The following is a 12,216-nucleotide window of genomic DNA, read 5'->3' on the forward strand; positions in this document are numbered from 1 at the left end:
TTCAGTGAAATAAAAAGAAGAGTAAAAAGTACAGAAGAAAAAATGAACAGATTAGAGATGATCATGTCAGATATAGGAAAAAGAGTGGACAAGGTGGAAGAACGAGAAACAGCCGTAGAAATGGAAGTAGAGGACTTAAAAAAGAAATTAGAAGAATCTGATAAAAAAGTTAAAGAGACACAAGAGCTGTTAGCTAAAAAGATAGATAAAATGGAAAATTATAGTAGAAGAAACAATATAAAGATAGTGGGCCTTAAGGAAGATGAAGAAAGCAAGAATATGAGAGAATTTATAAAAGAATGGATCCCCAGGGTCCTAGGAAGACCAGAACTACAGGAAGAAATGGAAATAGAAAGGGCACACAGAACATTAGCCCCTAAACCACAACCACAACAAAAACCAAGATCCATTCTAGTAAAATTCTTAAGATATGCAACAAGAGAAAATATATTGGAGAAAGCAATGAGGAAAATAAGAGAAGACAAAAACCCACTGGAATACAAAGGTCAAAAAAATTTTTTCTATCCAGATACAAGTTTTGAACTCCTAAAGAAAAGGAAGGAGTTTAATGCAGCAAAAACGATCCTATGGAAAAAAGGATATAAATTTATGCTAAAGTATCCAGCGGTACTTAAAATAGTTATTCCAGGGCCGCAAAACAGACTATTCTTGGATCCGGAGGTAGCAAGAAAATTTGCAGAACAACTACAAAACAGACAGAGAAAGGAAGATATGTAACGAGAACAAAAATAAATAAATAAACAAATAGATTTATATATATATATATATATATATATATATATATGTGTGTGTATGTATATATTAAAAAAAATAGAATATAGGTAAGAACTAAGAAGGGAAAGAAAGGGAAGAAAGGAAGTATGGGGGGAATTAAGAGAGTGACCTTTGTTGCATATGAAAATTAAAATCTTTTCTGGGGGGGCTGGGTGTGGAGAGTTATGGTCACTGCGAAATCAGTTGACGCTTGTGAGTGAATTCGCAAATCCAAATGGAGAGGGGAGATGTGGTTGCCCGACAAAGGATAAAGGGCAACTCAGGAAGGGGAGGGGATAGTGGGGTGAAAGAAATTTTAGATAGGAGAATAAGGGAAATGTTTGATGTTTTAGAAATGTTGTCTTATAAAGTGTTCAAAAAAAGAAAGCAGAAATGGATAAGAAGGAAAGGTGATGATGAGGAAACGGAAAGGAAAGATAAACAAAGTATGAAATGGCTATGTTGAACTATATGACTTTAAATATTAATGGAATACATAACCAAATCAAAAGGAAGAAACTGCTACATTTACTGAAAAAAGAAAAAATTGATATAGCTTTCGTGCAAGAAACACACTTAACTGAAGTGGAGCACAAGAAATTAAAGAGAGATTGGATAGGACATGTAACAGCAGCGTCATATAATTCAAAAGCTAGAGGAGTAACTATATTAATCAGTAAAAATGTACCAATTAAAATAGAAGAGGAAATAATAGATCCAGCAGGGAGATATGTAATGATAAAATGTCAGATATATTCGGAGTTTTGGAATTTACTCAATGTATATTCACCTAACGAAGAAGATCAAAAATTTATGCCAGATATTTTTTTTGAAGATAGCAGACACGCAAGGGAACATACTAATAGGAGGGGATTTCAACCTTAATTTGGATTCAAAATGGATAAAACTGGGAAAAAAATTAACAGAAAGAACAAAGTAACCAAATTTATAATTAAATAGATGCAAGAAATGCAACTTTTGGATATATGGAGGAAACAACACCCAAAGGAAAAGGAATATTCATATTATTTGGGTAGACATAAAACATACTCAAAAATAGACCTATTCCTGTTATCAGCTCGCATGCAAGACAGAGTTAGGAAAACAGAATATAAAGCTAGAATATTATCGGACCACTCACCCCTGATATTGACAATAGAGTTAGAGGACATCCCTCCAAGAATGTATAGATGGAGATTAAAATCCTTGCTACTTAAAAGACAGGATTTTAGAGAATTAATTGAAAGACAAATCAAAATGTACTTTGAAATAAATACAGAATCAGTGAAAGATAAGTTTATACTATGGGACGTAATGAAAGCGTTCATCAGAGGCAAATAATAAGTTATGTAACTAAGATGAAGAAGGATTACAATCAGGAAACAGAGCAGTTGGAAAGGGAAATAGCAAATATAGAAAAAGAATTAGCAATGAAGGAAGACACAACTAAAAGAAGAGAATTGGCAGATAAAAAAATAAAATATGAAACACTACAAACATATAAGGTGGAGAAGAACATAATGAAGACAAAACAGAAATATTATGAACTAGGAGAAAAAACACACAAAATTCTAGCATGGCAGCTTAAGACAGAACAAACTAAGAGAATGGTATTGGCATCAAGGAAAAAAGACAAACAAATCACATATAATCCAACGGAGATTAATGAAAACTTCAGAGAATTCTACGAATAATTATACCAAACTGAAAACGAAGGGAAAGAAGACAAAATAGATGAATTTTTAACTAAAATTGACCTACCGAAATTACAAACAGAGGAAAAAAATAAATTAACAGAACCATTTGAAATAGTAGAAATACAAGAGATAATAAAAAAACTACCGAATAATAAAACACCAGGAGAGGATGGATTCCCAATAGAAATCTATAAAACATTTAAAGATTTATTAATTCCTCCCCTCCTGGAAGTAATCATCCAGATTGATAAAACACAAAGCTTATCAGAGGGAAAATAATAAGTTATGTAACCAAGATGAAGAAGGACTACAATCAGGAAACAGAGCAGTTGGAAAGGGAAATAGCAAATATAGAAAAAGAATTAGCAATGAAGGAAGACACAACTAAAAGAAGAGGATTGGCAGATAAAAAAAAATATGAAACACTACAAACATATAAGGTAGAGAATAACATAATGGAGACAAAACAGAAATATTATGAACTAGGAGAAAAAACGCACAAAATTCTAGCGTGGCAGCTTAAGACAGAACAAACTAAGAGAATGGTATTGGCATCAAGGAAAAAAGACAAACAAATCACATATAATCCAATAGAGATTAATGAAAACTTCAGAGAATTCTAGGAACAATTATACCAAACTGAAAACGAAGGGAAAGAAGACAAAATAGATGAATTTTTAACTAAAATTGACCTACTGAAATTACAAACAGAGGAAAAAAATAAATTAACAGAACCATTTGAAATAGTAGAAATACAAGAGATAATAAAAAAACTACCGAATAATAAAACACCAGGAGAGGATGGATTCCCAATAAAATTCTATAAAACGTTTAAAGATTTATTAATTCCTCCCCTCCTGGAAGTAATCAACCAGATTGATAAAACACAAAGCTTACCAGATTCATGCAAAACAGCAATAATTACAGTAATACCAAAGACAGGGAAAGATCTACTTGCACCAGCGTCGTATAGACCAATATCTTTACTTAACACAGATTATAAGATAATAGCTAAACTATTAGCAAACAGATTAGCCGACTATGTACCAAAAATAGTAAATCTAGACCAAACTGGATTTATTAAAAAAAGACGCACAACAGACAATATTTGTAAATTTATTAACTTAATTCATGCAGTAGAAGGAAATAAAGCTCCAACAGTAGCAGTTTTTAGACGCAGAGAAGGCCTTTGACAGAGTAGAATGGAATTATTTATTCAAAGTACTACAAAAATTCAGCTTACCAGAGAAATATATTAATTGGATTAAAGCATTATATAAGGGGCCATTGGCAAAAGTGACAGTAAATGGATATATATCATAACAATTTAACTTAGATCAACAAGGGAGGGATGCCCACTATCGCCCTTATTGTTCGCGTTAGCCATAGAACCACTAGCAGAACTGATAAGAACAGAAAATAAAATAAAAGGGATAAAAATAAAAGACAAGGAATATATAATCAGTTTATTTGCAGATGACGTTATAGTATACTTAACAGAACCAGAAATATCAATAAAAGAATTACATAAGAAATTGAAGGAATATGCAGAAGTGTCGGGATACAAGATTAACGCAAATAAAAGTGAAGCAATGCCAATGAATAATGCGGATTTCTCAAAATTTAAGAAAGAATCACCATTCAGATGGCAAATGCAAGCAATGCGATACCTAGGTATACAAATAAATAAAAACCTCGGCCATCTATATAAACTCAATTATAAACTCACTAATGAAAAAATTACAGGAAAACTTAGCATTGGAAAGACCTACCACTAACACTAATAGGAAGGATAAACTGTATTAAAATGAACATTTTCCCAAGGATACAATACCTATTTCACGCATTGCCAATACACTTGACAGAGAAATTCTTCAAGTAGTTAAAGAAAATATTAAGGAAATTTTTATGGAAAGGGGGGAAACCGAGGATAACACTAGATAAATTAACAGAATGGTATAAACAAGGAGGCTTACAACTGCCAAACTTTAAAAATTATTATAGAGCCGCACAATTAAGATACCTATCAGATTTTTATCAAACAAGGGAAAAGCCAGATTGGACTAGATTAGAACTAGATAAAATAGGGGAGAAGATACCTGAACATATATTATATAAATGGGATGAAAAATTGGTACAACGTAGGAATTCTCCAGTATTACGTCTTCTGCTCAATATTTGGAAGAAGATTCATGTAGAAAGGAATAAAACAAATTACCAACTACCAAAACTAATACTGACGCAAAATCAGCTAATCCCTTTTAGAAAAGATAACCTTTCCTTTAGAGAATGGGAGAAGAAAGGGATCAAAAGAATAGAAAATTGCTTTTCGGGAAATAAATTATTATCCTTTGAACAAATGAAGGATAAATATAATATAACTCACGATACAGTGTCGGCATACTACCAACTGAAATCCTACTTGAAGGACAAATTGGGAAGCAGTCTGAAGTTACCAGAGGGAAGTAATTTTGAATAAGTGATTACAGACACAATGATAATCAAAAAATTTGTAACAAACATGTATATTAAACTACAAGAAAAGGAAAATGAGGAAACAAATGGTAAAACTAAACAAAAATGGGAACGAGATCTAAACATAAAGATAAAGAATGAAACATGGAAGAAGCTATGCTCCGGAACTATGAGAAATACAATAAACACGAGGTTACGCATGATACAATATAACTGGATACACAGGCTATATATTACACCTCAAAAGTTAAATAAATGGGACCCAACAGTATCTGACAGATGTTTTCGCTGCAAAAAGGCAATGGGAACAACAATTCATGCAATATGGACATGTGAGAAAGTGGAAAAATTTTGGGAAGATCTAAACCAGATATTAAATAAAATCACAAAAAGTAATATACCAAAAAACCCAGAGATCTTCCTCCTAAGTAACATAAAAAACAAAGAATTTGGACTTGATTTGGATGGTGCACAAAAAAGATTTGTTATGATAGCCCTAGCTGTCGCAAAAAAATGTATTATGTCAGCCTGGAAATTAGAAGATAACTTGAGAATACAACAATGGTATATAGAAATGAATAAATGTATTCCATTAGAAAAAATAACATATAATTTAAGAAATAATATTACAATATTTGAACAAATATGGGAGCCATACATGAAACACAATAGAGAAAACCTACCGGGGACATCTACCACCTAAAATGACAGAAGGAGAAGAGAATGAAAAGAACTGACTCAGTGGAATTTTTTGTTTGTTTTTATTGAGTGACAACATTATTTGACGGGTTTAATGTATCCTATTTTCTGAACTTTAAACGAATGGGAGGGGAGGTAGGGAGGGGAAGAGGGAGGGGGGGGAGAAAATAACACTGTATATGTTCAAGAGGGAAAATGTATGTATCATGATCAATGTGGTTTATAGTGTGAAAAATAAAATTTTTTTTTAAAAAGTTGCAACATTTTGAACAATTATCACTGTCAAGTCAAATCGTATATTTCTGAAATCTTACTTAGCTATCATCTCTGGGGTGAGGTCGGTATCTTGTTTGACCACTTTGGTGCTGAATGAACTTCCTTTGGTGATCCAATAGGTCTTCAAAGTCCTTAAATAGAAGTGATATTGTCAAAACACAGAAATGCAGATGAATTCCACAGTGTGAAGAGAAACAAGGAAAAAGATACAACTTGTGTATCTCTCTCTCTTGATGTCAAACAAATCTAATGGACAAAGATTCACTTTCTTGCATCAAAGTTGTGACACAAAAAAGTAGATGACACAATTTTCTTGTTCATTTTCATTGTGTGATGACATTGTTTAATGGGTTTATTGTATTGTATATGTTGAACATTTAATGGGTTGGGAGGGAGTGGGAAGGAGGAAGGGAGGGGGAAAAAGGGGAGAAAATGACACTGTGTATATTCAAGAGGGAAATGTTTGTGTGTATTTTGGTTAATATGGTTCATAGTGTGAAAAATAAACAATTTTTTTTAAAAAATGTTGTGACACAACAGATATTTCCACAAAACTCCTATAACCACAATGCATGATTGACCAGAAAATCCATTCTAATGTTTCTTAAAGAACAAGTATTGTTCAAAACACTAAGTAAATCTGCTGACAAAGTACTGTAGGATATTTTATGGTCCTAAAAAGGACAGATGGGACTTTAGTTAATATCTAGGCCAAAATAAACCAAACATTCACAGTTCACGGTGACCTGGCATAAATCTCGTTGGCCCTGCGAGATTTACAAGCCTTGGTGCGGCCCTTGTCTATTTAACTGCTTCAGGTGATTCACATACTCCTCCCTGAACTCGCTACCTTCCACATCCTTCTCTTCGGTGAATAGAGAGGAATAATTAGGACCACCCTCATTGTTGGGCTCTGCATACAATTACTCCCTTGGTCCCTAGGAGGACCAACTCTTTCCCTGGTTTGTTTCAAAGTTTCAAGTTCAGATTTATTGTCAGAGAACATACATGACATCACATACACCCCTGAGATTTTTTGTCCTGCAGGTGAGGAAGAATTACCACTTATTGGCAGTGCAAAAAAATCCTGACTCAACGTGCCCATGTAAACAAATAAAGATATGAAAACAACTGATTGTGCAATGCAGAGATTTTTAAAAAATAAAGTGCAAATTTAAGAGTCCTTAAATGATTAAGTTTATTGTTGAGAAGTCTGATGGTGGAGGGGTGGCAGCTGTTCCTGAACCTGGTGGTGGAACCTGGTCTTTCTCATAGTCATAGAATGTCTTGAGATTTTCCTTAATTTGAGTCTGTCCTGCATGATTGATAGTCCTCAAGGGATTCCCTTGATCCTCATTGCCCCGTAGTTCTTTTTTTTTTGCTGATCAAGCTTTCAAATTAATTTCTTGTCCAACTTTTCAACTTTCTCCACCTTTATTGATCAGGACATGCTTTGAAAATACTCCCACTTATCAGATGTCATTCCATCTGCAAGCATCTGGTGTTGATCCACTTTCACCAGAATAAAATCAGCCTTCCCCAACCTTCTGCGATCAGAATGGTGGAGAAGGCAGAGATTAAATAATGATAAGAAATTATCAGCATCAAGCCTGCAACAGCAAAAAGAAAATGTTAAATAAATTAATTGTTTAAATATAAAATTTCTCCTGTTCTGTCCAAGGCTGAGAAAAGAGCCATAAAATTCATTACAGATATAAACAGATGGAAATCAACCAATCACAGAAATTGGAAATCAGAAATAAATTAAAATTAGATGCGGCCAGATGTGCAGAGTATTTCCAACAATTTCTGCTCTGTTGATGTGCTCACTTTCCACATGCAGGTGAAATTGTGATGTTAGGACAGACAGTGAAGAGATTGCAGTCTTTCAATGTTAACTTGTGAAAGTTCCTCAGCCACTTAATCGTAACTCAGAAGGTGGCTGCCTTGATATTTATTTTTAAACCGCTTGTGTGGACGCAATGTGCAGAGTGGCCTCCTTTTGTGCAAGGAGTTTAGAGTGAGAGAAAGGCTTTGTTGTGGGAAGTTACTCATACTGGCTTTTTAGAATGTCTGCTAAAGTTTTGTGGCTTCATCCCACTGAAACTAAGCAGATATCCAACTGGACTGTACAGACTCAAAGCAGCAGCCTTCTGATTGACAACTGAATGGATTGACACCCAGCTCCCAGACTTGCGACGGCTCCTGTTGCTGGTCAGGCTAAGACTGTTTCTTCACTCCATCACTTCTGGTGCTTCCCACAGCCAAGCAGCGCAAGGACATGTCAGAATATTTGTGGAGCATGGAGATAAAAGTACATAAGGAGAGAAAAAAAATCCTTGGAAGACTTACACCTCACTGAGCAGCTTCCTCTTTTTCAGGTCCTTCTTTTCCTTGTCGTCCAGGGTCTTGTCCTTTCCCTGCTGCACCAGCAACAACTTGGTCTTGACAGAGTCATCAATGTCATCCATCTGTTGGAGAAAGGAAAGTTACACAAGCAGTGGATCTGAAGTGTTCAAGAATCATTTAAATTGGAGATAAGAACAGGATTGGTCATCCAAAGCAATTCCGATCAGTAAAAACAGTTTAAGGCAGGTTAATTAGCACCTTTGAAAACAACTGCTGTGAAAATAGATGAATTGTTTTGCATCATTAATGGATTTAGCCAAATCACAAAATAGTTTAGAGAGTAAAAATGAAGATCTGCCAGGGTGCATAGAGTATAAAACCTTTATAGATGTAATCATGTATTGACTGCAGCTTGATTGACCAAATCTCTGTGGTACTTCATACCACGTTTCATTGTGCAATGCAGAGAAAAAGAGTCTGAGGGGACACTTTCTCTGCCAGGTTTTGAGCTTACCTGCGCCTTCAGTTCCCCAGGATAAAGGTCTACTTATCTACTTCACTATTAAGCCACTGTCAAGAAGACTCAAGATGTCAGAGTTAAGACCATAAGACCTAGGAGCAGAAATAGGCTATTCTGCCCATCAAGTTTCCCCTGCCATTTTATCATGAGCTGATCCATTTTTCTACTCAGCCCCACTGCTCGGCCTTCTCCCGATTACATGGAATCAAGAACTTACAAATCTTTGCCTTAAATACACAATTGCCTGTGGCAACAAATTCCACAGATTTACCACCCTCTGGTTGAGGAAATTCCTCCACATCTCTGTTCCAAGTGGGAGCCCTTCAGTCCTGAAATTGGCTCTCTTGACCTAGACTCTCCCACCATGGGAAATAACCTTTCTACATCTACTCTAACATTCCACCCACCACATGGATGACGTTTGCTCATGTACAAACCCTTTAGCTACCCGGTGTGGTTGAATACTGTAGTTTAAACTAATAGACAGAGTTTAAAGTAATACATCTCATAGCACATATCTGAGCAAAATTAGAAATCAGGTCTCATGATCTTATCAAGTATAATGGATGTGAACAGCCAAACAAGTCAGTCAGGGATCTTCAGATGCCAACAAGGGAATGAGAAACTGGACTCTTTACCAAGGCTGGGCAAGAAAAATGACCACAAACTGGAGAGAGTTTATTACCTTTCTTCCTGTGGGCACCTGACTACATACAGGTGAGAGAAAAATATAGAAAAGGTGAAGAGATTGCCATCATTTGGGAATGTAAAGAAAACCATTTCAGAAATACAGTAAAATCCTGGTATCTGGCATCTACGGGGATCGCGGATGCTGGAAATGTGAATTTTCCAGTTGACTGAGACTCACTCTATGACAATGCCTAACTATTACTCCTGCATTAAGAATAAACAATTTAAAAGACAAACAATAGTGCTAAATGTGAAATAATTTGGAAAATAAAATCAGAATTCTCCTTAATTATGTCTCTCTCTCTCTCTTTGGCTTGGCTTCGCGGACGAAGATTTATGGAGGGGTAATGTCCACGTCAGCTGCAGGCTCGTTTGTGGCTGACAAGTCCGATGCGGGACAGGCAGACACGGTTGCAGCGGTTGCAAGGGAAAATTGGTTGGTTGGGGTTGGGTTTTTCCTCCTTTGTCTTTTGTCAGTGAGGTGGGCTCTGCGGTCTGCTTCAAAGGAGGTTGCTGCCCACCGAACTGTGAGGCACCAAGATGCACAGTTTGAGGCAATATCAGCCCACTGGTGGTGGTCAATGTGGCAGGCACCAAGAGATTTCTTTAGGCAGTCCTTGTACCTCTTCTTTGGTGCATCTCTGTCATGGTGGCCAGTGGAGAGCTCGCCATATAACACGATCTTGGGAAGGCGATGGTCCTCCATTCTGGAGACGTGACCTACCCAGCGCAGTTGGATCTTCAGCAGCGTGGATTCGATGCTGTCGGCCTCTGCCATCTCGAGTACTTCGATGTTAGGGATGAAGTTGCTCCATTGAATGTTGAGGATGGAGCAGAGACAACGCTGGTGGAAGTGTTCTAGGAGCCGTAAGTGATGCCAGTAGAGGACCCATGATTCGGAGCAGAACAGGTGTGGGTATGACAACGGCTCTGTATACGCTAATCTTTGTGAGGTTTTTCAGTTGGTTGTTTTTCCAGACTCTTTTGTGTAGTCTTCCAAAGGCGCTATTTGCCTTGGCGAGTCTGTTGTCTATCTCATTGTCGATCCTTGCATCCGATGAAATGGTGCAGCCGAGATAGGTAAACTGGTTGACCGTTTTGAGTTTTGTGTGCCCGATGGAGATGTGGGGGGGCTGGTAGTCATGGTGGGGAGCTGGCTGATGGAGGACCTCCGTTTTCTTCAGGCTGACTTCCAGGCCAAACATTTTGGCAGTTTCCGCAAAACAGGACGTCAAGCGCTGAAGAGCTGGCTCTGAATGGGCAACTAAAGCGGCATCGTCTGCAAAGAGTAGTTCACGGACAAGTTGCTCTTGTTTCTTGGTGTGAGCTTGCAGGCACCTCAGATTGAAGAGACTGCCATCCGTGCGGTACCGGATGTAAACAGCGTCTTCATTGTAAAGTTCAATGAATTCCCATAACTTATAAAATTTAAATTCGAACCCGGGTTGCTGGCACTGTAACTAGCCGCTACACTAACTGTGGCGCTGTCATAATGAACCCACCATTCCCCAAGTTTACAGATAAAGTCTTACTATACCAATATAACTAATAAAAATTCTTACCAGGCAGGGATAGAGAGAAACTTTGGGAGAGTCGTCCCAAAGCATCGTCGGCCGGCCCCTCATCCTGGGCGCTGACATTTTATTCAAACGCAACTTTATTCAAATAGTTGCTTTGGGTGGGGTACAACCAGGGCATTCCCATCTTCACCAAGGGTTTGTCCGTTGCTTTAGAGAACATTTACTTTTACAATTTTAAACTTTCATTTAAATTTTTATAATAAAATATTGGGTAACAAGGCACAATGTCCTGTTGGCTAAGTTGCACATTAATGCAAGAAGATCCTAATCTTGGCTGCACTAGTTGGGCAGGCTAGATGTAACTGATGAGGAAGCATCAAAGGAGCACATAAAGTTGTGACCCAGGGTGTAGAAACCAAAGGGCAGTTCGTTTGGTTGACTTCCCAGAATGAATTCCATGCTCAGCCCCAAGATGGAATCTCATTTCAAAAGGAAATATCACCCTGAATCAGGAATAGCCCTGTACATTATCCCAAGGTGGAAAATCAGGGGTCCACTTACAGCCTTATAGATCCAGGGTCCTCCTTCGGCACTTTTATCAATGCGGATCCACTTATTGGACATGGCCTTGCTGAATCCCACTTTTCCACTTGGGAGTTTCTGCACAAGAGGAAAAATGTCATGGAAATTGTGTTTAATGCTTTGTAAGCAATGCTACTGAAAATGCATGTGCTACAGATCTAGACTAAACAATAGCCTGCTATTACTCAAACCAAGTCAAAATGAACAGAAACCAGGATAAGAGTAAAACACAAAAGTCTGCACATGCCATGACTACAATCAAGTAAAAACATAATGCTGGAGAAACTCAGCAGGTCAGTGTACTTTATATAGCAAGGATAAAGATACATAACCATTTTTCTGGGCTTGAGTCCTTCATCAAGTTATGAGCAAAATATAGGCTGGCACCTGAACAAAATGATGGAAGGGGAGGGGCAGAGGTCTCAAAGGCAGGAGGTAATAGGTGGATAAGGGAGGGTAGGGACAGCAGCAAACAAGGGAGGAGGGGGTTGGCTCTGTGAATGGAGAGGGAAGGGGTGGAGAACTGGAAGAGAGAGAGGAAAAACAGGAAGTAGACTAACAGAAACCAGAGAAATCAATATTAATTTTGTCTGGCTGGAGACGCTGAGATGGAAAATTAGGTGTTACTCCTCCA

The 12,216-nt window shown here is 37.2% G+C and overlaps 1 protein-coding gene across 1 annotated transcript in view; it reads right to left on the reverse strand.

The window, feature by feature from the left end:
- The window catches only part of farsa (phenylalanyl-tRNA synthetase subunit alpha), a 38,610-nt gene that overhangs the window by 24,046 nt on the left and 2,348 nt on the right, over positions 1 to 12,216 (reverse strand). Inside the window, exons 3-5 of the mRNA XM_069927165.1 lie at positions 11,562 to 11,660; positions 8,274 to 8,392; positions 5,960 to 6,052 (exon numbers count right to left, since the gene is read on the reverse strand). Coding sequence (XP_069783266.1) covers positions 5,960 to 6,052; positions 8,274 to 8,392; positions 11,562 to 11,660 — 311 coding nt within the window. The remainder of the gene's footprint in view (positions 1 to 5,959; positions 6,053 to 8,273; positions 8,393 to 11,561; positions 11,661 to 12,216) is intronic.

This window comes from Narcine bancroftii, chromosome 3 (genome assembly GCF_036971445.1).
Source record: "Narcine bancroftii isolate sNarBan1 chromosome 3, sNarBan1.hap1, whole genome shotgun sequence".
Lineage (NCBI taxonomy): Eukaryota > Metazoa > Chordata > Chondrichthyes > Torpediniformes > Narcinidae > Narcine > Narcine bancroftii.